Below are 26,626 nucleotides of genomic sequence, written 5' to 3' on the forward strand. Positions count from 1 at the left end.
ATATATGGAATCTAAGAAAAAAAAAAAGTCATGAAGAACCTAGGGGCAAGATGGGAATTAAGACGCAGAACTACTAGAGAATAGACTTGAGGATATGGGGAGGGGGAAGGGTAAGATGGAACAAAGTGAGAGAGTGGCATGGACATATATACACTACCAAACGTAGAATAGATAGCTAGTGGGAAACAGCTGCATAGCACAGGGAGATCAGCTAGGTGCTTTGTGACCACCTAGAGGGGTGGGATAGGGAGGGTGGGAGGGAGGGAAATGCAAGAGGGAAGAGATATGGGGATATATGTATATGTATAACTGATTCACTTTGTTATACAGCAGAAACTAAACACACCATTGTAAAGCAGTTATACTCCAATAAAGATGTTAAAAGAAAAAAAAAGCTCATTGTTAAAAAAACAAAACCAATAATATTGATTAAATTATAGCAAGGTTAACAAAGTTAAAAATAGAGAAAGTACAAATCACCAATATCAGGAATCAAAGAGGGATAATCAGTATAGATCCTATATCCATTAAAAGGATAACAAGAGAACACTACAAAAATGTGTATGCTCATATATTCAACAACATACACTCTTTTTTTTTTTTTTTTTTTTCCTGTACGCGGGCTTCTCCCATTGTGTAGCACAGGCTCCGGACGCGCAGGCTCAGCGGCCATGGCTCACGGGCTTAGTTGCTCCGCGGCATGTGGGATCTTCCCGGACCAGGGCACGAACCCGTGTCTCCTGCATCGGCAGGCGGATTCTCAACCACTGCGCCACCAGGGAAGCCCTGGTTATACCTTTTAGAAAAGGTGGTTACTTTTGTAAAAGTTCATCAAGTTATACATTTTATATTTGTGTACATCATTCTACATATGTTTATATCATTTAAAATAAATTTTAGAAAGCTTCCAGCTCACAGAATTATGCTTACTTTAACAAAAATTTGCAAGCTACCATCAGCTACACGTTTGGGAATAAAATAGTTACATCATTCTTATAAACAAATACCTCTTGGTGAAAATAATAGTATGTGGAATATCATACTTATTTGATATGAACCATTATCAATTTAAAAATAAATTATCAAGCTCTTTTTTGACAGTGAAAAAAGCTTCCAGCTTATTAAGATACAAAATAAAATTGAGAATAATTGCATTTAAGTACCAAACAATTATAAAACCACACTACTAACAACAATTGATTTAATTTAATTTGACTTGATTTGATTAATTAAAATAATTTCTTAATGTCTTGGGCCACCTTTGTGAATACCAACCTTCCACTGTATTGAAATTCTATAAGTTTTGTTTCTGTTTCAGCCTTATTTTTAGCCTATCATCATATTTATCTCTTACAACCATAATCTTTTAGATATTCTGCTCCCAGCAGTGTGTGCTCCATTAAAACCAATGAAAAATAACCAGATTGGAAATGTATATAAGGAATAAAGAAAGAATGTTGACAGTGGACTTCTTGTTATGCCAGAAACAAGGCAGCATTCCCCCCAAATAAAGGAGGCATGTTACAAAAACATAGGAGCCAGCTTGAAGGGTCTTGCATTGGGACAGTTTGAGCACACAAAAAAATTAAGTTCACTAATGAATGATAATCCATTATTATAAAACACAGATATTCTCTCTCTTCCTCTCTTGTTCCTCTGTCTCTGTCTCTCCCTTCCTCTCTCTCTCTGTCTCTACCTATCTTTACATATACAGTTTTATACTCCTCTCTGGATAGATCAATTGATCCATCTATCGATAGATAGATAGATAGATAAAGAGACATTAGAGATGAAACAGCAAATGATAATCAAATGAGGTCAAATGATATCAACAGGCAAATCTGAGTAAAGGGTACATAAGTATTTTGCACTATTTTATTTTTGCAACTTTTCCATAAGTTTAAAATTATTTCCAATAAAAGTTTTAAAGTACTAGTAAAAACATGTTTATTTCTTTCTATTGACAAAAGTTTCCAAGGGTTAGAGATGATGTCCCATCTTGCTTTAAATCTTTCTGAAAAATTATCATTGTCTGGCATCCCCACAGGCTGCGGATAAATACAGTATTGATCTTAAGGGTAATTGATTCTGCATTTATGCTAGAGGTGTTTGAATTTTTGTTAAAAAATTGATTCTGGTATAGTATTGTCAAACACATTAAGAATCTGGGCTGTATAGATGAAGTATATGTGTTACTGTTTGCATATCTAACATGAGTTAGAAATATAAGAACCTTTACACCTTGCAATTAAACCCAGTATGATGTCACTAATTAGAGTGATGTTACTGAAAATCATTCATGTAGAAAATACAAAATGCAAATAACGAAAATGAATGTTATTAACTACAATATGAAGCCAACAAGATTGCAGCAGTAACCTGCATATCTTAACTAGGTTTAACACAAACGTACCCAAAAGTCTTTTGCGCTTTTTATTATAACTAAATTTAGTGTGTAGCTGCTGAGAGAGATTTTTTCTTTTCTGTACATATGCATGCTTTGCTAGAGAACCAGGAATCTGAGGAATTGTTATTGGTACATCTTAGTTCTTTCCGCTTAAACTTGTAATTAAGGGAGCTGTCCATGCTACACAGTTGTGGTATTGATTGCTTTTTCTATCTGGCTAATTTTGCGGGGTCCACGAACGCGCGGGGATGGCTGCCTAGTTTTCACCACTGCTCCCCGACGTCCCAGCGCCTCAGTGTTCCTACTGGCCCCAGTGTGGGTCTTCGGCGTTGTGCAACTTCGGGTAGCTGTGCACCATTCATGCCCTAGTCCATGTAAATAGAATTATGGAACTGTGAAGGCCACAACTTGTGCAGTCGTACCCCAAAGGTGGTGGCTTCCCAAAGAGATGGTTCCATGCCTGGGCATTCAGTCCAGCCCTGTTTCCTATAACCATACGGGTCTAACGTTGACTTTGTTCTGACTCTTCTTTTAAGGCTTGAATACCTAGCTCCCCTTGAATTGATGCCTGGATAAAGATGAATGCAATACTGTTTAATACTATTGCATAGCTACCATAACGATGCATAGTGGCTTCTCCCCCAGAAGGACTACTATTGTGGTTTATGTAAAATTGTGCCTAATTTTAAAACTACTTAACTGATAGGAGATATATCAGGAGCACCTGTTCAAGTATGGCGACCCTGTTCTCTATGTTTCTGGAGATTTTTCTGCTTCCATAACAACTTGTATGTTGCGATGGCCGGCCTCCAAGATGAGGCCCAGTGACCCCCCAACACTCGGTATTCACGCCCTTGTGTCATCCCATCCCACATGCAATCAGTGTTGGTCTCTGCGACCATTAGAGTATGGTGGAAGTGATGGCGTATCATAAAATACATTGCAGCTTCTGCCTTGCTTTCTCTTTGGGTCTTGGGAGAAGCCAGCTACAATGTCACAGGGACACCCAAGAAGTCTATGAAGAGGGGCTCACGGGGCAAGAAACTGAGGTCTCCTGTGCCAGGCGCCATCTGCACGAGCCACCCTGGAAGGCCCAGCTAAGCCTCTGTGTGACTGCAGCCCTGGCCAACACCCTGATTGCGAACCACCCAGACTCTGAGCCAGAACTGCTTACCTAAGACATTCTTGAAGTTCTGACCTATAGAAACTGGGAGATAATAAATGTTTGCTGCTTTAAGCCACTAAGTTGTGGGGTAATTTGATATGCAGCACTAGGTAAGTAATACACATGGGTTCTCAATGGACTGAGGTCATCAATATGAATGCTTAGGTGTCATCTATGTCTACCACAAAACCCAAATCTTAACCAGTTTGATGGATTATTTGCAAAGTTCTAAGACAGAAGATCCAAACAAAAATTAAGAAAACATTATCGAATGACAGTACAAATGTTTCCACTGGAAAACCTTTCTATTCTTTCTCCTCTCCAATCACTGCGTGTCTAAACTGTGCCTATCTTTTGTGGCTGAAATGTTTTTATTCCTATCCCCAATTCAGCACCAATGTGAGAATGTGGTATTTTCCACTTTATCTCTCCCTGTGGCACTTTGTAATTTTCCCTTTGTATGAATATATAAATAATGTGGATATTATTTTCCTTCCAGACGATATGAAATAAAAGTTAACTACACAGGCTTTGAGGTTGGCCTTCCTGAGTTTGTACTCTAATTCCATACTTAATAGTTGAATGATTTTGTGCAAGTCACTTACCTCTTATACATCTATAAGATGGGCCTTACATGGTACCTACTTCTCAGGGTTGCTATGAGGATTCAAACATGTAATCTATGTAAAGTCTTTAGCAAAGGAAATTCCCAATAAACATTTATTATTTTAAAACTATTATTCCTAGCCAGCTCCAAGTAAAGCTGTCACTGTGAAATTAAACCTTGGCATAATTCCCAAGCTTAATGCTTATTAGATGTTGGAAAAAAGTTAGTGAGCTCTCCAAGCTTTAGTTTCCTTATATGTAATCTAGAAATAAAATAAACTCTCTCACTGGGCCTTGGGAGGATAAAACATTACATAATAAATGTAAAACACCGAACACAGAGCCTGACAAATGGTAGGCGGGCAACAAATGTTCGTTGCTTCCTTTGCTCTCAGCTTCTTAAAGTAGATACCGTGCAGAGTGACTGGGGGCTGGCTGCTAAAACATGCTAGATGCAAAAAAAGAAAATGTGTTTCACGCTTGGTGTGTTGAATTGAGTTGGACATAAACCTAAACAGCTTTCTATTGTTGAACATGCCTGGTTAAGATACACGAGTCACTTCTCCAGTCTTGCTTAATAGTACAGGTAATGTTAAACCTTATTTATTTTATGTTCAGTTATTTGTATTTTCTGCATGGTCAGTTTTCAATATAGTTGCTGAAATTAATGACATAATTTGAAATCTAAAGATTCTACTATTTCTAATTCTTGTTCAGTGAACAAAAGGGTGACAAATACTTGGACATATCTTTGTATGGCAAACTGCTGGGCTTGGTCACTTGCAAAGTGATCTTAGGGGCAGAGACTATGGGCTTGAATCCCATCTGAACCCCACATACAGTAACAGGATGTAGAGATATGGGCATCAGACTAGACAGTAGGAGACCATGTTCTATCTCCAGGTCTGCCATCATTCTTGCTGTCTCTTTTAGATAAATCACCTCTTTCCAGAAAGGCAGGATGTTGCAGGGGAAAGCTGAGTCGGCATTCATGTTTGAATCCTGGCTCTGCCTCTTCAGAGTTCTGTGATTCTGCTGAGTTTTAGTTTTCTATAAATTGGGGGCAGTCATATCTAACTCAGGGTTTGTGATTTTGAATGAAATAAGCATGAATAGCTTCTAGTATATGGTAGATATTTCATAAACGCTTTATTGCTTTTCTTTCCTTCCCAGAGCCTCGGTTTTTCACCTGTAAAATGGGCCGGTTGAATTAAGTTACTGCTGGTTCTAATGTTCTGTTACTATAGGAACTACACTGTTAAATGGCACTTGATATTGGAACGCAATGAAGTGCTATATTTGGCTATAATAAGAATAAAAGCATATTTTTGGTGGTGGAGAAGGGAAAATACAAAAATTCCTAAATGTATGTGTCTAAGAAGAAGGCCTTCCCAGTACGGATTCAGCAGTTATTTAATTTACATTCTGTTGTGTCTACAGATGCTCCAATGATAGCAATCAAATCACAGGGTATTAGTCAGAGACTCTGTCTAGCAAATAATAGCAGAACAGACCCAGAAACATCAACCCAGCTGGCAAAGTCACCCTTTAGGCAAAAACAACGCGTGGGTTGGTTGACCTTTTCCTCTTTTCTCCCAAGCCGTGTCCCAATTATTTTCTATGTCAGTTAGAATCAACTACCCCAAGATATAAATTATTCATTTATTTTAAATTAAGACAGAGTAAACTAAAAGTAATAAATCTGAAGAGCTTGATTCAGGTTGAAAAAATATGTATGTGCATGAGTGTGTGCCCATGTGTGTAGAAAGGATGTAAGAATGTTCACAAGGTTGTAAAGAGTATCTATTTTTAGATGATGGGGCTAGTTGAGTTTGTGTGTGTGTGTGTTTTGCTGTTCGTCTATATTTTCCAAATTTTCTGTAATTATTATGTGCTACCTTGGTAGTGAGAGGGAAAGATGAGTTCTGAGTATAACAAGAAGCTCCCATGGGGACGTAGGCAACTTGCCTCCCTCTCCATCACCCATTCCTGCAATTCAACCTAGAGGAGACAGGTCTCACCTTCCCCTACGGACAGTTTCCCAAGTAAATAAGGTAAAAATTCACTTTAAGAAACTGAATCTAAGGGTCTAGTTACATGGAATGACTCAGTTGTCCCATTTATATCTTACAACATTGAGACATTCTACCATTTGAATGTGTGGAAATACATAGACTTCTTCGCATCCTTGCATCTCTGTTCATGGAAGTCTTTCTTAGTCTTGCCATGGACACCAGTATCCTACAGGACGGCAAGATGTGGTAGGAAGAGTCACAAGGTTCAGGATTATGATTCTGCCTCCATTCCTAAAAGCTGTGTGAATTTGGGACGTTACTTGATGATTGGAAACATGGATTACTTCATCTGTAAAATGGGGATAATAGCGAGTATGTCGCAAATTTCCCATTCTAGGACTAAATGAGACAATAAATACCAAGCCCCTGGCACTGAAAACATGGGTCTTCTTCTCACTGTCGTTTCCTTTTGCAACTTCTGTGTGCGTGTCCAGCTTATTGAGCAAGCGTAGGATATGGGGCTAATGTGAAAAATCAGCCTTCCAGTATGATGCGTGAAGTGTGGTCTTGCTTTCCAGAGACAAGGATTAAACTGGGACTAAGCCAAGTAACTTTTTCTCCACCTGTCACCTATCAAATTTAGTCACCAAATAGTGCATAATCAGCTAAATGGAACAGATCTTACTGCGTAGGTTCCAAAGAAAAGTAAGGTCTATCTTTAACCAGCTATAGCTGGATCTCTTTTTTTCTTCCTTTGCAACAAGCTGTGACAGCCTATAGTTCTCTAAAGTGATTGAGCTGCGCTGAGATTTCGTTTTTTTAAACTTGTTTTCTTTAGATGCTCTTATAAGCGTTAACTTGGAATTTTCTTATGAAAACACAGGCCAGAATTTGAATAATATTGGTAACTTCAGACATTTGGTTCATGTAAATATTTCAACTGGACTATTAATTTTAAGTTACTAGTTCTGGGGAGAAAATATTATATTTACAGGAACAACTTTTAATTTAGAAAATAAATGTTTCTGTTAAATAATCGCTCTTCAAATAAATAGGAAAGGAAAAGTAAAGGCCCAGAGGAACCACATATGCAGAGGCAGTTGTAAAACATGTTAGTGAAATTATCTTAGGAATTACCTAGGCACATAGAATATTTTGAATAGTTTTCCAAGATTTATATCTGTAGAACTTACTCCCTGCTGGTAATCTATGTTTGGATATTTTATAGGGTCTGAATTCAATATATTCTATATTCAATTTATATTCCTCCTCCATCTTCTTCTTTTTTTTTTTTTTTTTTGGCTGCACCATGCGGCATGTGGGATCTTAGTTCCCGACCGGGAATGGAACCCATGCCCTCTGCAGTGAAAGAACGGAGTCTTATTAACCATGGACTGCCAGGGAACTCCCTCCCCCTCCATCTTTACTCTCTCCTTTATCTTCTTTCTCAGTGAACAGCTTCATTATCCATCCAATGAGTCCATGTAAAACATCTGGGGATCAGGGCATGTACCCCTTCCTCACACTCAGTGTATTCATCTTAGCGTCAGGTAATCTGGAAAGAACCTTCCTAATATTTCAAAGACCCCTCTTTCCTGCTGGATTCACTCTGTCAATTTCCTTTTCCAACTGTCTATACTTCTTGCTGGGATTACTGCAGTAGCTTCCTAATGGTTCTCTTTTCCTCTAATCTTCCTCCCTCCAAACTGTCCTCCATATTTATGGTCTCGATAAAAAACAGATCTGACAACAGACCTCCTCTGCTTTAGATTCCCTAGTGGATTCAGTGTCAGGTTTGGAATTCCTTAATTAAGCATGCAAAGTCTTATATGTCTTTGCTTCTGCCTATTATTCTAGTCTTTTTTTCTTGCCAGTCTAGAGATCTACAATATACCTCTCATTCTGTAACATGTACAGCTCCCCTGAGATATTATACTCAAGATGTCCATGCCTTATCACATGCCATTTCACACTGCCTGAAACGTTCGTTTTTTTTCTTCCTTCTACCTAAATCTAACTCAAAGGTAGATTAACTGTCATCTCCTCTTGGACACTAACTTGGAATCACATCTAACTTTCTCCCCAACATAGACACACAGACACAGACACACACACACAGACACACACTTCTCTCTCATTTGGATGCCCTCATCTGTGCTTACAAAACTCCCGGTGTGCAGATTCTTCTAGCATTTATCTTTTGGAACTGAAATCATTGCTTTATCTGTCTCTATATTAGACAGTTAACTCCATGAGGCCGGGGGGGGTATCTGTTTTGAGTTTGAATCCCCAGCCTATAGACAGTGTTAAAAAAAAAAAAAAACAGTGAATTTTGAATGAATATAATCGAATTTTTACTGCATTTCATTCATTTACCTTTCTGGGCTCCATTTTCCTCATTTATGAAAGTGAAGAGTAGACTAGTCAATGGGTCTCAAATTCTACACCTCACACTATTTGCATTAAAGCATCTGAGAGCTACAAAAATAAAACAACCCTTTAAAAAGAGGAAAAACCCATGGACTTCCCTGGCGGTCCAGTGGTTAGGACTCCACGCTTCCACTGCAGGGGTCACGGGTTCGATCCCTGGTCGGGGAACTAAGATCTTCCACGCCACACGGCATGACCAAAAAACTAGGAAAAACCCATATTACCACACCTGACTCTCCAAGATTCTGATCAGTATACCCGGGGAAGGGCTGTAGAATTTGTTTCCGATATGTAACCAGGTTTGGAATCACCTGGTCTCGTAGCTCTCTGAGCTCTAGAAATCATTCAAATGCTCTGTGTTTCCTACAGAACAGATGCCAAATTTCTTAGTCTGCTGTTCAAGGTCTCTTTCCCTGAACGTATACGTGCTGGCTTTTTCTGCAAGGAAAGCCCCACGATTGTGCAAACTCCAGGATGAAGTTTAGGTAACAACTCTTCCACGAGTAACTCTCTGATTCTTCCTTTTCCCCTTTTAGATCTGTTTTTTGCTTCTATAAGGGTATTTGGTATTGTATTATATCGTCCCTGAGCTTCTTTTTCTTTTTAGTTTATTCTTTTATTTTTTTAAAATTTTTGGCTGCGTTGGGTCTTCGTTGCTGCGCGTGGGCTTCCTCTGGTTGCAGCGAGCGGGCGCTACTCTTCGTTGCGGTGTGCGGGCTTCTCATTGCGGTGGCTTCTCTTGTTGCGGAGCACAGGCTCTAGGCACGTGGGCTTCAGTAGTTGTGGAATGTCGACTCAGTAGTTGTGGCTCACGAGCTCTAGAGCACAGGCTCAGTAGCTGTGGTGCATGGGCTTAGTTGCTCCGCAGCATGTGGGATCTTCCCGGACCAGGGATCGAACTTGGTGTTCCCTGCATTGGCAGGCGGATTCTTAACCACTGAGCCACCAGGGAAGCCCCCATCGTCTTTGAGCTTCTTGAAGACACAGAACAATTTTTCAACGAGTGCTCTTTCAATTCTTTAGTGTGGCAATTTACTTACTCCTTAAATATTTATTGAGAATCTGCTATCTAAATTGAGAATCCACCAATCTAAATTTATGCCATTTTATCCTCCTACTAATTATTGCAATCATTGTTACCATTTTGCGAATGGGGAAACAAAGGCTTGTAGAGGTTCACCGCTTGAATAGCCAGCCACATGGCTGTTTAATTGTTGGAACAGAATTAGCGTCCAGGAGTTTCTGATGTCACTTTCTTCACACTATCACGTTTTTCTTAAGGGAACAAAATTTTAAAAATAAAGAGAAATAGGGCTTCCCTGGTGGCGCAGTGGTTGAGAATCCGCCTGCCGATGCAGGGGACACGGGTTCATGCCCCGGTCCGGGAAGATCCCACATGCCGCAGAGCGGCTGGGCCCGTGAGCCATGGCCGCTGAGCCTGCGCGTCTGGAGCCTGCGCTCCGCAATGGGAGAGGCCACAACAGTGAGAGGCCTGCGTACCACACACACACAAAAATAATAAATAAATAAATAAATAAAGAGAAATATGATTTAAAGTGGCTTCTCCCAAACCTATTTCCTCATTCCTGGGTAAATGGTGACTCACTTTTAAAAACGGAGGCAGCATTGATCCATAACATTATATAAGTTTCATGGGCATAGCATCATATTTTGACTTCTGTATACACTCCAATGTGCTCACCACCAAAAGTTTAGTTTCCATCCATCACCATACAGTTGACCCTCTTTACACATTTCAACCTCCCTAAAGCTGATTTAAATCACTTCTTGGAAGCCACATTCTGATAAACTAGAGTTGGCTGTAAATTCAGATGAAATCAGTACAGTTTAGCCCTTGTTTTAAGAGAGTTTGCAGGGAGAAAATTCCCAGTAGTAAAACCATAAAGAGGATTGCTTTGGGATTTGTTAGCAATTTAATTTAAAAATCAAAGTTTTTTTGCTTTTTCTTGTTCTTGTGTTTTAAGACTGGCTCACCTTTCCAAGGGCTTGGAAATTTGAATTAGGAAGAAATGGTGGTAGAGAAGACCAGAGATGGGACAGGATAGAGGTTTCTTTTGGGGAGCTAGAGGCCCTGCCACTTTCCTCTGAGGCTTGACAAGATTAAAAGCCAATTAAGGGACTTCCCTGGTGGTGCAGTGGTTAAGAATCCACCTGTCAATGCAGGGGACACGGGTTCGAGCCCTGGTCCAGGAAGATCTCACATGCCATGGAGCAACTAGGCCCGTGCGCCATAACTACTGAGCCTGTGCTCTAGAGCCCGCAAGCCACAACTACTGAGCCTGTGTGCCACAACTACTGAGCCCGTGCACCTAGAACCCGTGCTCTGCAACAAGAGAAGCCACCGCAATGGGAAGCCCGCGCACCATAGCACTCGCTGGCTGCAACTAGAGAAAGCCCGTGCGCAGCAACAAAGACCCGAGGCAGCCAAAAAAAAAAAAACAACCAAACAAACAAATTAACATAAGAGCTAATGTTTACTAAATGCATATTAGGTACTTGACATTTTGCTTACTTTCGTATTTATTTGTTCAGTGTTAGTGTTTCCAAATGTTAGTCATTCCTGTATCACTTTTGTGGATTTTGCTACCTCTAAGTGTCATCTACACTATTAATTACTTAATGTTTTTCCTTAAATGGACTTTAGTCATCCTTCTTTTTTCCTTCTTGTTCTAAGCAGTAGTCCGTAAGTATGAAGTCTAGTTATATATTTTTATATTTCAATTAAATATTTCTCACTTTACATTTTTCTAAAACATAATAAAATAAATACATTATTATAAAAAAGAGTTCAATTATTACCTGAAAATCATATATTGGACCATAGTTTGTGAGACACTTTGCTTCATTTAAATCCTCAAAATAACCCTTTGGGCTAAGAATGCTTATTACCATTTGCATTCAAAAGGGAAAAGTGAGGCAAAAAGAGATTGAATAACTTGCCTAATGTTATAAGCTAAGAAGTGGAAATCACAGTTTGAACTCAGATCCGTATTATTCCAAAACCCAAGCCCTAAAATATTATGACATTCTTCAGCCAGCCCTGGGAAAGATTTCACTCACACCTCCAATTTTGTATATGCCGTAATTGTAACCGTAAAAAATATGAATGTGCCTGAAATTGACTGAAAGTAAAATAAAAAATTAAAATAGATGTGTAGGCTTGATTTTCCTTTCCATTTTTTCCCCAAAGACATTAATGTTACTCTTGTTTTGCTCTTATGATTGAAATAAAAGGTACAGAGATCTCTAAGATAATCTCTCTGTTCGGTCCCAACATTTCAGAAGTCCAATTTAATACCAGTATTCATTCAGTGGTTTTGTATAATTGTGTGAATCTAATTGCTTATTAAAATATTCTTAAACATATTAAGAACGGTATCAGCAGTGAGCTGATTTTGATGTGCTAGGTGCCCCATCCTTGCCTCCGCCAGCTCAGTCACAGAGGGTGGTACTGAAAGTTTGTAGGAAAACAGATTTGTTTGAGCAATGAGGAGTGAGAATTTTTTCCAAGCACCTGTGAATTGTTTCTGCTAATTGGGTCATAGCTGATGCTATGGGTGGGCTGCATCTTTAATCCACTCTCTATATGCTGTATGTGAAAGCAGGAGTTATTAATTGAGCGGAATTATTTTATTGTGTTTTCATCTGACTTTCTTCCTCTGCCTGTCATCCTCTCATCTCCTCTCTCTTGTTTGTCTCTTGTCCTCATGCTCTTCTTATGAGCCCTGAATCGCAATATGTGACAAAGCAGATGCTTGCTGGGAGCAAAAGCACAGAGCATTGGAAGGCCGTGTGTGGGTAAACTGTCAACACCAAGAATGCTCCTTTGCGTACAGACAAATGTCCTGTTCAAGGGCACACTCCAGAAATGGAAGGTTGGATTTCATGGTCATCTGTATATGGATAGAATCGGCAGCCTGGCTAGCTCCACGGTATCTCTTCTCTTGATCTGCCTTCACCATCTCCTTCACAATGTTCCCTGCATTAAACACAGGTTTCGCGAGCCTGAATGTGAGCAATTAGAGGTCGAAAATGGAGTGTGTGGGAAGTTAGGAGGAAAGGCTTGGTAGTTAGCTTGTCATCCATGACTGAAGCACACAATGGGCTGCTTCCTGGCTAGAGTTATAGAGAGAAAAAGCAACCAAAAAAACCCCAAAGCAAGTATTTGTTGCAGGTTATGACCTGAGCACCATAAAAACAAGGCTGGAAACTATATAAGAAAAGCGTCATTTGAAGCACATCTCAGAGACAAGGGGCTGAAAAATAGTATGACGACATGTAAACTACTCGGTTAGGACATCACAGTGAGGGGATGTGGCCAGTCTTGCTGGGGTGTGCCTAGCAGGACTCTGAAGGGCAGGTAGGTGAATGGAAAAGATTACAATCCAACTGGCAACTGTGCCCCAAATGAGGATACAGTTGCTTTACGATCACTGTTTTCGCCTCAATCCTTAAGAAGCAAATTAGACATGAGGTCCTGATATCTAAGGTCTGGATATGAGTCACATGTAAGACCATGACAGTAAAGTTTTGGGGGACAGGCCAGAAGAAGGAAGACTCCTTGGCTCCCACTCAGCAAGACTCCTAGAAACACCACGGCCAGGCTTTCTATGGGCGGTTCTCAAGGTGCGTGGCTCCTGTACGGGGCTTAGGTGGGTATCTACGGTCACCTTTCATTGAGTCTGGTCGGAAGCAGGAGTGGGAATGGTAGCTGGTTTGAGGATTAATCAACCCCAAAGTATAAGGAATAAACTAGGCAGTAAAGGTCTAAAGAAGGAAGGGGAAAGGAATCTTAACTAAGGTATGGCTCAGAGCTAGTTTCTGGAAGATGTTCAGAGCAACTTTTGAATTGATCTCAATTAAGTTAATCAGAGTAGCGCTGAGGAGTTCGCCTCTTCCAGAATTCTACTTTTAGGCAGAGTTAAAAACTCAGCCTCACAGACTGTTGTACATTAAAAAGTCTTCTAAGAAGGGTACTATTCAGGAACCCTTGGAAATCTATTTTAAAAGGTTAATTCTCTTCAATAGTACACCAACTCCCTCCTGCTGTGTTTTTTTTCTTCTGCTTTTTTTTTTTTCTGTTTTATAGAAGATATATCAGAGTTGATGACTTTCTTCCATTTCCTGCATCTCCGTGTATTTGAAAATTATTTTTATCTGTCCCTCCCTTCAGCCTTAAGCAGTCTCTATTTCCAACTAAAGATTTTAATTCTTTAAAGGCCTTAGGAAGTTCTATTTTCTCAATCATGAATTGTCAGAAGTCCTCTCCCTGAATCCCAAGTTTCTCTTCATAATGCAGATTTAAGCATTTTCATTCCTTCAGTTCAACAGAGACCTTTAATAAATCTCAATACTTTTACTGTATATCAAGGATGGTACTAGGCACCCAGAAAATGGTATTTAAGGAGATCACCATGATCTAGGTAGGTAACAGGCACCTAATAAAAAAGCAATGGCATCAGTAGCTAATCAATAATAACAATGTACTAAACACTCCATAGGCATACTTTCTTTCATTCTCAAAATCCCCTATGAATTTGGAGCCAGTGTTATATGCATTTTGATTAGGACCCTGAGGCTTAGAGAAGTGAAGCCATTTATATGAGCTCTTGCATCTAGTAAGTGGTGAAAGCAAAATAATACAGCATGCTAGTGGCTAGAATGTAGGCTGGACAGGATATCATGGGAGAGAGTCCTGGAAAAGTCAGGCAAGATTTCACAGAGGAGGTGACATTGGGGCTGGGTCTTAAACACAGGAAAGAAGATAGCATGAACTGGGGAATTCCCTGGCAGTCCGGTGGTTAGGACTCCTCCGTGCTTTCACTGCCGAGGGTGTGGGTTCAATCCCTGGTTGGGGAACTAAGATCCCACAAACAAACAAGCAAACAAAAGAAGCAAAAAAAAAGCACGAACACATTCTGTGCAGATGACTGTTGTCAACGATTTGCAAATAACTGAGTGCAACCAAATGTCTTTGTCTCCGGGGGCCATGTGAAGAAGTCCCAGAGGTTTAGAGTTTACGTTTAGAGTACATTTAACTCAAAGCTAAAGGTTGAAAAACCTGCTATTCTGACAGATTTCCCAGGGTGGAGGAAAGGTAGAGCTGGAAGGTGGTTGAGGGGAGGGGAGGGGCGGAGAGGAAATGGTTGAGAGGGGATTTTAGATGAATTTCTATTTCCAAATACAACCTGGAGACACTCTTAGCTGCTCACTGTGGCATTCATCAGTGGTCAAAACTGGCATTTCCCTTTGTTGAGCAAGACAATGTAGACGACAGAAAAGATGCATTATGACGAAGTAACAATGACTACAGCACCTGGTTCCAATGCCCAGAGTTATTTAAAATGACAAAAGAGGGGAAATTGTGAGCAGGAGTCATAAATTTGATTGTCTAGTAACTTTAGTCAAATGGCTGCCTTTGAATGTGGTTTCCCCTTTGCATATAATTTATTTTATTTATTTTTTAACATCTGTATTGGAGTATAATTGCTTTACAATGGTGTGTTAGTTTCTGCTTTACAACAAAGTAAATCAGTTATACGTATACATATGTTCCCAGATCTCTTCCCTCTTGCGTCTCCCTCCCTCCCACCCTGCCTATCCCACCCCTCTAGGTGGTCACAAAGCACCCAGCTGATCTCCCTGTGCTATGCGGCAGCTTCCCACTAGCTATCTATTTTACGTTTGGTAGTGTATATATGTCCATACCACTCTCTCACTTCGTCCCAGCTTACCCTTCCCCCTCCCAGTGTCTCAAGTCCATTCTCTACGTCTGTGTCTTTGTTCCTGTCTTGCTCCTAGGCTCTTCAGAACCATTTTTTTTTTTTTTTAGATTCCATACGTATGTGTTAGCATACGGTATTTGTTTTTCTATTTCTGACTTACTTCACTCTGTATGACAGACTCTAGGTCCATCCACCTCCCTACAAATAACTCAATTTCGTTTCTTTTTATGGCTGAGTAATATTCCATTGTATATATGTGCCACATCTTCTTTATCCATTCATCTGTCAATGGGCACTTAGGTTGCTTCCATGTCCTGACTATTGTAAACAGAGTTGCAATGAACATTGTGGTACATGACTCTTTTTGAATTATGGTTTTCTCAGGGTATATGCCCAGTAGTGGGATCCCCTTGCATATAATTTAAAACACCCAAAGATATTGACGGTCTTGGAGAAAAGAAATCTAAAGCAGTAGAATGGGCATTCGTTGGTAAGAAGAGATCTAATTCTAGTCTCCACCTTCTCACTAGAAGCTGTGTGATTTGGGCATGTGGCTGAACTACTCGGAGCTTCACCATGTCCGGAAGTGTGATTTGGTCACAAATGTTACCCTTACTACGTGGGGGGCTGTTGGAGTCAGATATACTTGAATTCAAACCCTGGCTATGCTATTATCTAAATGTAGAGTCTTTTCTAATCTGTGAAATGAGCATTATAATTCCTGTTTCCCCACGTTCCTTTGAGGACTAACAGATACAGTGAATACACAGAAGGTAGCACCTGATACATAGTTCAGTCCTTTTTTTAAAAAAAAAAAGTCCATTTGCACCTTTCCAATGGTTTGGGCTTATTTAAAGGGAAAGACCTAGGTAAAGATACTGAGGCAAGAAGAGCTGTGTGATGTGCTAAAATGTCCTTTAGCATAAAATGGGAGGTCAGTAGTTCATAGCCCTTGTTGCACATTTGAATCACCGGGCACAATTTAAAAGATTCCCAAGTATGGGACTTACCACCAGTGATTCTGACTTAATTGCTTTTGCCCTGGGACTCCAGCCTGGAGGTCATAAAGGCTCACCAGGTGTTTCTAATGTGCACTAGATCCAATCATTGCTTCTCAAGCTTTGCCATAAAGTACCTGGCAATCGTGTTAAATGTAGATTCGAATTCTCCAGGTCAGGGGTGTCTGAGTGCTGCATTTTTAACAGGCTCCCAGATGAAGCTGATGAAGCTGACTCTGCTAGTCCAGAATCAAACTGAGTAATCAGTGCTCCATAATAATTCTCAACCTTCAGGGTCCATCAGGATAACCCAGCGGCTTGTGGCAAATGTAGCACTGGGACCCGGGTCCGGCCCTCACAAATTCTGTTTTACTTGGTTTAGGGAGGGGCAAGTAAAGGCCTGGAACTCTAGTGTCCATTTCAACCTGAAAATCCTCTGATGCCAATTTTGTGATTTTATAATATGATTTCTCTCCCAGTTGAACTGTTCTGTAAAAATAATTACAGCGTCTGAAGTTGAGCGTGTGGAATATCATTGTCAGAAACACGAAAGCTGGGTGAACTCAAGGTATGTGATGTCAAGAACACGGTTGATCTTTGTATCACATGTACCTTCAACCTCCAAAATTCTCCTTTTGAGTTAATGGGGATTTTTCACAGGACTCTCTGTGTGAGCAGGATTTGTTGTTGACAAAGCACTCCCAGATGAACGGGGAGAGCATCCTTCACTGACAGGAGACCAACAGAATGACCCTGGACTTCTTTTCTGCTCTTTGCAACACCTCATGCTTTCTAAAGCAGAATCTCCAGAGACGCGGGCTCACCTTCCTTGCCTCCAGGGAGAAAATGGAGATGGGAGAAAATAACAAGCTGCTTTATTCAGCAGAGCAGAGGACTGACTTTTGAAAATCTCTGGGAATTTCAGCAGAATCTGTCCCAGGATAGATATTAGATCATTTGCCTTTTTCTTTCTCTTATCCTCCTGGATTCCTCTTGCTTTTACTAGCTCAAAACATCCTCTACCTAGTGACAGGCTTTTTGCCACTTTCCAAGAATAATTGAAAAACAACCGTGATGGGGTCAGAAACATTGTAATTCTGGTACTGTTGCTTCGGATGACCATTTTGCATTAATTAATATAGAAGGGGCTGGTTCCCCAAAAGTATATGAATTTGTAAATCAACTGACGCAAGGATAGTAATGTGGAAAACGAAAGCCTTGTCTTCTTCCTTTCCCCTTTAAAAGCACTTACACCTGGGCTTGATCAGTCTATAGCCATATCTGCATTCCCTCGAGAATGGACATCTCAAGAATGCAATAATCACACATCAGTTTAGCCAAGGGAGTCCTAGGACATCCACATTCCAGGCACTTAACTCAATACTATATTTCCATTGGGGCCTTTTTCATAGAAGAGGGCATCCAATGGGGGCTCCTTGACCTCGCTAATATCCCCCTGAACCTGGGCTGGGCTGGCCAAGTAGAAAGCTGCCATGTGCTATGATTTAACAGCAGCACAAGGCCCTAATTGCCTCACATGCCCTTCTCAAGAGCCAGCCACCACGCCGCCCTCCTTCCACTGGTTCTTGGGATCTTGCCAGTGATGCGATATGGGCTTTGGTCACCCACATGCACATTTGGCTCAGAAAGGGAGGGGTGTAAGCCGTGGTGCTCAGTCCTCTGTCCCTTCACCGGGAGCCCTGTATCAGGCGGAGGGACTTGTTATCCAGGAAACACTATGGCGTCGGTGCTGAGTGGAAGGGAGCTGCTGTGAAGGAGCTGGAACGATGCCACATCATAGTGGCAGCAAAACTCCAGCAAGGAGACCCTGGGGGTGATTGGTCCTAGGTGGTGGGGCTCTGGGGAAGGTGTTGGTGGGAGAGGGGCTTTCAGTTTTCAAGTGATGTGAAGGACTAGGGAGATAGTAGAAGTTTGTCTCGGCACTCCCTGTATTTCAGTTTTGCCCCGAGTTAGCTTTTGACGTGACAATAAAGCAATCACTGTTTCATTCACATTTTTTGAAAATTAATTTTTCTTTTTTTTTTTTTTGCTAAAAATAGGAGGTTCACTCCTATCAGGTAACATTCTTGTTTGCAAGGCAGTGAAATCTCAAACAGAGGAGAGACGGCCTTTTGCAAAGATGTTTATTTCATTGATTTGCTTACGTATGGCGTTTCCCATGTGGCAGTTTAAAACACTTTCAGATCTTACCTCGTTGCTGCTCTTAACAACTTATGAATTGGGCACTATTATTGTTTCCGTTTTCCAGAGGAGGAAATTAAAAATTCAAAGGTTAATTTTCCCAGGTTGACTGTGGCAGACCCAGGGTTTGAACCTAGGCAGTAAGGATCTGGTTGTAACCACTGTGCTATCCTGCCTCTGATGCTGGGGACATCCCGTTCTGGGGTGGAAGGAGAGAAATCGGACAGGATGGGCTGGTTCTTGAACGCTGGTCCCCAGAATAGTGTGAGAGCTGGGGAATTGTCATTGGAGCTCTTGCTTAAAAGGCAAACCTCTACGACTTACACCTGGATTTCTGATTCAGGAGGCCTGGGGGTTTTGAAAAATTGACTTGGGTGTTGTTTAGGGAACCCTCACTCTTACTACAGATCCAAGATTCCTTGATGGCAACATCATTCTGATTACTCTAAAATGAACATGCTATCATCAGGAAGCCATGGTCAGTAACTTAGGCTACCACCTCCCATATGCATTTTCCAGCCATTCCAGGTCTGGTGTCTCAACCGTAGTCACTGATGGCGACAATTCTGTCCACTCCACCCCAAAGTCCATCTGGCAACAACCACCAGACGGCCCTGCATCCTCTGAGTCTCCCACACCCTGACTGTTTGCCTTCCATAAATGCCTGGATCCCACAGTCCTCTTAAAGGCTTAAACCGTGTCTACTGCAAGGCAAAAATGGACGTCTTTATTATCTACGATTCGCTTCCACTCCCCTTCTCTGCTCTGCCGACAGAGACGCGGCTCAGGTGTCTGACCCCAGCACCAGATATTATCCTCCTGTTCAAATGGAAGTGGACAGACGCAGCAATGTTTAAACTCAGAGCCAGGGATGGGATTGAGCCCTGCCTCAGCTCCCTTTTCCTTCTGGCCTCTGTTCTCCATCTGCGCCCGGCACCTTCCTACTTGCAGACCCAGAAGGGGCTGGACGTTCTGGCCAGTCTCTCACCCTTCTTCTACTTCAGTAACATTCCCATGTCTCTTTAAGTGGCCGAAAGGAGCGATGCTGACTCCACACACCCCCAGGGACGAGGAGAATCAGCTACTGTATCACTTTTGCTAATGTAAGCTCTGCTGATGAGCGGACTGACCCCAGCCAATCAACCAGACGATTACCAGCCCCTCTTGACTTTAAGAAGACTGGATCCTGCCCAGGAAAATGGAGGCGGAGAAGGAGGGCGCTTGCAAGCCCTTGAGGCTGCCATGAGAAATTGGCTCGAGAGCCAGGGAAAAACCACTTCAGACAAGACAACTGGGAAAGCCGAGGCAGAATATTATAAGTGGCCTGTGGGAAGTACCCCTGTGGGAAGTACCCAGTACCACCACGTAACAGAGAAAGATGCCAGCATTATCAAAACAGCATTTCCTTTTCCGTTCTGCCTTGTGGCTTTGAAGAATTCAACTACTTCTCTAAGAAAATGCAAGTTGCCTTTCTTCTCAGTGCATTACTTGTACCATTTGGGATTTTCCCATCATCAGGTGGCTTTGACTGAATTCCCTAAATACTCTATGGAGAAGAGAAAATAGGCTTTAAAAAATCTCTCCTGCCTGTCAGGAGAGCCCATGGAATACCCCCAGCTTCTTCCTGTACTCTAATATGCTGACAGAACATTCTAAGTGCACCCTGGAACAGGAGAACAAGCAAACTGGAGCCTAACTGACCATCTTGAAATCTGTAATAAAAATGTACCTATCAGCCACACTTCACAACAGGCGTGTTCCTTAATGCTCTCCAAGCACACTGTTAATTCCTTGAGGCAGTAACTGATTTCATCTCAACTAGATAAGACAGCTGTAGAAGCTCAAAGCTTATCTCAGCCGCCCCTCATCCAGCTGGATTTCAATCGATAGGTCGGGATGCCCTAGACCTACTTCTCCAGTGCAGTAGCTGCGCACTCAACCTTTTCCTGTGGCTAAAAGCATCCTCGAAGCCTTTCAAACTTAGACTTTGGTTGCAAGGAGTTGGGGTAATAATTTCCTAACGTAGCTTTCCAAGGGTCGTTTGTGTGAAAGCTGGGTAGGTTGCTCTTTAACTACATCAAGAAGTTTAGAGTTATGCATTCTACTACATGCCTGCCTCAGTTCCAGAAACAGTTCGGTAGAGGTTACCAATTGGGAAGTCCCAGTTGCTGAACTTCTGCAGTAGAGCTTTACACTGCTACAGTCCACACTGCACTGTTAATATAAAACCAACATGCAAATGAGAGGAGCTTCCTCTCTTTCTCCCATGTAATTACCTTGAGCTCCTTGGCTGTAGAAGAATCTTTGAGCCGACTCAACATCCAAGAGTCTATGAGCAGACTCCACATCCAGAAAATAATCCATTTTGGGATAATCCATCTTCGATGTTCCAGAAACAGAGTTTTAAGACAAAATAGTCACTTGTATTGCCTATGGAAGAGGAAAAAAGTCCACAGTATTTTAGACTGTCAAATATGATTTTGGAAGAAGAGATACCCCATTATAATGTCCCGTTATTTGACTGACATTTCCCGTTTTAAGTCCATCCCTCAACAGAGCCTTCCTACTGTAGGAGAAAATGCAGCCTCTCGCCAACATTTATTAAAAGTAATATATGCTACGCAGAAAATACAGATGATCCAGGCTAAAGAGAGAGAACATACCAGTCTTTCCTTGCTGTGTATTAACTGGAAAATAGACTTTTAAATTCATATGCTCTCTGTTTTCAAAAGGTCTGTCTGATAAATGACATCATTAAGTATCAGCCATTCTGAGTATTGATCCTCAATTGATTCAGGGAGTTCCAATTCCCCTCGAGCAGCGAGCCTCTCCTGGGAATCAGAGCCTCCACCTATAGATGCCTTGCGTTTATGCCACACGCTGACACGTTTGCTGTAAAAACGCCGTGCATTCCTTCCTTTTAGCGAATTCCTCTAGCACGTTTTATAAAGTGCTAAGGATCGTCACCTGCGTGCCTCTGACACAGGCTGCTTTTGAGAAAGAATTCTGGTTTGTAGAGCAACGACAATTATTTCAGAATTGCAATGATCCCCGTGATATTATCATGCACTAGCTTATCAGGAAGCTAATATGCTTCATTAAAAAACATTCAGCCTGTTAGGTTCTTTCTAGCCGTTCCCCCATACTTGCACAAACGAAGTATCTCTATTTCTGCAGGAGGTTTTTGGAAAGAATTAACAAGACAAAGTCATTAAAATCAAACTCAGAAGGATAATCCGATTGGTTTTTCTTTCTAACAGTGCATATTTTAATTTAAGAAGCCAAGTCTGGTAGGCGGAAACTTTAAAAAATATCCAAAGCTACCCCAACGGCAAATCATACTTACTGCAAAAAAGAAAAAATAAATAAATAAATAAAATCAAGGATTAACTGCCGGCAGTTAGGAGGAAGCGCAATTTCAGCCACAGTGACTTTGATCTCACTAAACATTCCCGGTGAAAGTAAGCAATTCTGATTGTTTGATTAGATCGGCGATGAATAATGTATACCGTCCGCTGGACTTCCTTTATCAGATAAAATGGCCAGAGCACGTTACCTTAGCAACGGAAGGTGACGCCAGCCTCAGCCTCTTTGTATCCTCCACTGCGAAGGAAGGAAATGACCAGGTTCTCGGGTAAAACTTTGGCAGAAAACCATCACCGTCAAAATCTACATGTCACCATCACGCGGGTCCGATGCCCCAGCCCGCCCCCGACCCCTACCCCTACCTCCATCCCGCGGCTGCCGCCGCCCATGTCTTAGGCAGAGTACTGTCACAGTCATTTTAAAACATGGTTTTGGTTTAATTATTTTTATAGCTCCAAGTCCCAGTTTTGTTTGCAATTATAACACAATTACACGATTATGCAGTTAATAGGGTAGAAAAGTAGTCGGGGCACCCGTTCCTACCCTAACGCAGGCTAAGGGTGGTGGGGAAAGGCTGTTTTAGCATCAGTTACACATTCCCCTGTTATAATTAATACACGGATCAGTCACCAGCATCTGGGCTGAAAATAACTCTCTCCCCTTGCGTAAATCAGTCACTGGAAGAAGCTTAGAAAGCTGTCTGGAATTTCCGAGGTTTTGAAAGCTGCATTATAACATACATCTTTTGGGAGATTTCCCCCCTGGTAAAGGAAAGATAACCCCAAAAGATATATATGAAAAAGTCTTGCAGTTAGCAGATACTCACCAGCACTTGTTGGCCCCTTTCAATAGGACACCGTAGAGCATCAAACGAAGCTGCCTAACGCCGCTGAGCCCACAAGCCCAAATGAACAGCTTCTAATTTTTCCTTCAATCTCAGTTCCAGAGCACCAAGCAGAGGCAAGTGATGGATTTGCCCATTTTATATTGTGATGAAATACAACCCCTAAGAAGAGATCTGAGGAGAGCTGTTCTTTAGAACACATGAGACTGCTAATTTAAGAAAATTGAAAGGTTCTGTTTTACTGTCTTTTATGTGTTCTCTCTGCTACCCCCTCAAGTTAATTTGCATTTAAAATTACGCTCGTGTCTCCTCGGTTCTCCAAGGTGTGGAGTACTTTCTAATCACAATGGCTGCTTGGGCAGGGTTTGGTGCAATGCCACTTTTATTCTGAGCTGCAAAACAAGGTGGGTAATTATAATTGCGAGCTGTTTTCTGGAGTGAAATACAGAGTGAACATTGGATTTCACCCCCTCCCTCTTCTCTGGCCTTTCTTCCTCTTTCCAGCCTCTGATTGCTTGGTCAAATCTCCAGCCCCGATCCTGCCAATTTGTCTAAATGAGTTTCTCTCTGTCTGAGTGTAACAAAAGAAACCTCACAGCAAAAAGAAACTTTGGTTTGATACCTGAGCTTATTCTGGTAGATTAGCCTCCCTACCAAACCTCAGTAAGGACTTTTAGGCATAATACTTTGAGATCCACTCATGAAAGGCATAATGATAGCCAAATACAAGATCTGTAGCGGGTTTTCCATGACCCTCTCGCACCCTTTGTTGACCAAGCAGAATTAGTAATAAGTGTGGTGTGGTGTGTGGCATGTTGTAGTGTTAAGAAAAGAGAAGCTGCGTTTAAGAAGCCTTGGAAGGAAGACCACCAGACTCCCTTCTCCCATATACACAGCTTTGTGGACTGCTCTTGAGACAAACCTGAACATCTCCTTCTGTTTATCTTATGGGGTCTCCCACCCAGTCAGAGCAAATCAGACACCAAGCGGGTGCTGCAGAGTTAAGCCTGATGGCAAGAGGAAGCTGAAACTACCAATCATACGCCCTTGTAGGAAGAGCCAACTTTGGACTCAGAATACTCAGAGCTTTGTCCAGACCCAAGGACTGACTTCTCTAAGGCTACATTTCTGTTCAGCCCCCAGTGGAGACATGCTGAACACTTGACATTTACAAAAGGAGAAAGCTGTCTTCTGGTTCCTTTAGCTTACAGTAAGGTGTGGGCGACAGGTTCTGAACTCTCTATTGTGATTCTAACTGAAATTGTAATGACTCAGAGGTGACAGAGAGAGAGACAGAGTGTGCACAGCCCACTGCTGGCGAGACCAAATGAATGTGTGATTGAAAAGGAGACGCTAAATTGGAAATGTGAAAAATAGAGTTGATTCCCAGGGGTTGGGGGATGGGTTTGGAAGTCAGTCATTTCTGGAGAGTTGACCAAGAAAGGGAATTTGAAGTCTTACAAAATGAACATACGGTGTGAAAGGGCAAGGCTTTAAAGAAAACTTGGAGAGGAAAATTTCAACGTAAAGAAATGTATCTGGGAAGGGGATGATTATTCACTTGCAAAAAGGGACCTTATTTTACTAAGTACTTAACGGCTGAGTTCTTTAACATGATATGACCAGGTTCTGAAATAGATTACAAAAGATGATTTTGTTCTCTGGGGAGCATAGCTGTAGATCACATATAGCAATATCTTTGTGAGGCATTATTTTTAAAGGTGGGGAAGTATTGTAATGTTCAAAACCCAATGTCAAGATCTGATCAGCTCAGCTCTGTTTTATAACTTTAATCTACTCAAAAGCAGCATTTATAATGGCCCATTGTTCTGAGATATAATAGAACCAGACAGAGAAGAAGGCAAGGTTACAGCAAGTATTCAGGATAAGTCTTATGCAGCACTGAACGATTCAGCCCAAAACATCCTTGAGACATCAGCTCTAAAAGTTAACTCAGACAGTGTTAACATATCTCAGTGAGCTAGAGATAAAAAATCATTTTTAAAAAGCCAGAGTTATGTCTTTTACATTGATGGCATTACAATATGAAAGTTTAGCACTGTAAGGCTGAAATCAGTAATCTAGTATCATTTAAAAGACATGACTTGGCAGAGATGTTTACACTTTTCTGTTCAGTTTGGTGGTAAGAGAATATGTGTGTGAGTATTCTATATACAAAAGGAGGAAGTGTTTGATTAATTAAAAAATGAAAGCATATTTCAAAATGGAATCTGGAGATCAGTAAAGATAACTTGTATTAATTTATCTTTGAGGTGTACTTATCTATACAATTGGATGGCAAAAGACCCAAATGATCTGAGAGAGAGGTTCACATGATTTGCAGTTAGACAATTTGCTCTTTTAATATCATCCATACAACTTCCATCAGAGTCAGTCTGGGTTTACTCTGTTTGCTAAGAGATAAAGAATTTTGTGTTATTGACAATTTACAATTAACATTTTTTTGTTTAATTGCTTTACTATATTCCAGAGATCTCTAGAAGACCGTGTTTTTATTTGTGTTGGACTACATGAAGTTCTGCCTTCTACCTGCATGAAATCTTGGGGATGTTCCTTTTTTTTCACAAAAGACTCAACTAACTTTAAAAATATTAGGAGCTCTCAAAGTGTGAGGATATTTTGGATCCCTTGGCGCGGGGCGGTGGGGGGGGGGGATGTACCTAGACTGAAGATCTTTGGTTAAGTGCTAGCTCACTAAACATGTATAGAAAATAATATATTCATTTATTTTTGCAAATAGTTGACCTGAGAATGATATGCTTCAATAGCAGCCGGTTCTCTCTGCTCGGCAAGTCACTCTCTTATCTCTTGATCCAACACTCAAAAAGAATCTTTCCTTCTCTCCTCAATAAAGCTTGTCATTAGATGGTAAGGGTACTGCAGACACTTTACCTGGGGCTTTACTTTTATTGAAATCTCCCTGGGAAAGGAAACACGTTAAGCCATCATCAGTTACTTTTACTTTAGTATAAATTAATTTCCAATCTTTTCTTGTGAAAAGATGTTGATGATAGTCAGAAAACTAAAGAAAACCGGGAGGGTTGGAAAGATGGACTGAGAAAAAAAAATAGTCTCACAGGGAGGAGGAACCTAATTTTATTCCACGTAAGCATGTAGTCATGTTTTGAGGGCTTACTTATGTACGAGGTACCAGGTATTCAGCTGGCAAATAAGGACGTTAAATCTGTAAACATCTTAGTTTGGACCAGGGCTTGAAATACCCTTAAAGGACCAGAAGCAGACTCCTAAGTCCTATTTCAAGAACATTATGTCAAAGGAGTTTTCCCTTTGGCCCGTCCTCAGCTAGCAGGAAAATTCTTCACAACAAAATCATGCAGGCTTCTGTTCTTGAAACTGCATTCGAGAGATCCACACTAGGAGAGAAGCTGCATTGGCCAAAATGGCAAAGGCCAGAGCCAAGAGGAGCGAAGCCTTTGGTTCCGCTTGCTGCCCACTTCTAAAAATATCCTTTCCCCTCTTTTAATACTTTGTAGAAGGGTCAATTGACAGAGTGAAGAACAAGAGTTCAAAATGTCATCTTTCCCTCTGCCAACTGGATTCTAATAAGCCCATCTTGCTTATAATGTGGAAATTTCTTGGCTTGTCAGAGAGAATACTCATAAATTATATCTCTATCTCAGTGTTTATCTACTGATCTGGATATAGGGAAATGAAGAAATGTTGAGTAGGGAAATGAGGAATTCTCAAGCAACTCTCTACTTACTATAACTCTCAAAACCCTAAATATGAAGACATGAAAATGGCCAACTAATGATGGAGAAATGTGTTGATGGTAGTAGCTTTTTTTTTTTTTTTTTTTTTTAAG

At 41.1% G+C, this 26,626-nt stretch overlaps 1 protein-coding gene across 9 annotated transcripts in view; it reads right to left on the reverse strand.

Moving 5' to 3' along the window:
- PHACTR1 (phosphatase and actin regulator 1) overlaps window positions 1-23,875 on the reverse strand; it is a 536,379-nt gene extending 512,504 nt beyond the window's left edge. For 3 of the 9 annotated variants that reach the window (XM_067006760.1, XM_067006757.1, XM_067006752.1), the window contains exons 1-2: window positions 21,233-21,750; window positions 20,846-20,999 (exon numbers count right to left, since the gene is read on the reverse strand). In XM_067006760.1, coding sequence (XP_066862861.1) covers window positions 20,846-20,948 — 103 coding nt within the window. In that variant the 5' untranslated portion in view covers window positions 20,949-20,999; window positions 21,233-21,750. Of the gene's footprint in view, window positions 1-20,845; window positions 21,000-21,232; window positions 21,751-22,125; window positions 22,173-22,761 lie in introns of those variants that run through there. The other 6 variants (XM_067006751.1, XM_067006756.1, XM_067006755.1 and 3 more) reach the window with 6 other exon arrangements.
- Between the last annotated feature and the right edge of the window lie 2,751 nt (window positions 23,876-26,626).

The sequence above is a fragment of the Kogia breviceps genome, chromosome 10 (genome assembly GCF_026419965.1).
Source record: "Kogia breviceps isolate mKogBre1 chromosome 10, mKogBre1 haplotype 1, whole genome shotgun sequence".
Taxonomy (NCBI): domain Eukaryota; kingdom Metazoa; phylum Chordata; class Mammalia; order Artiodactyla; family Physeteridae; genus Kogia; species Kogia breviceps.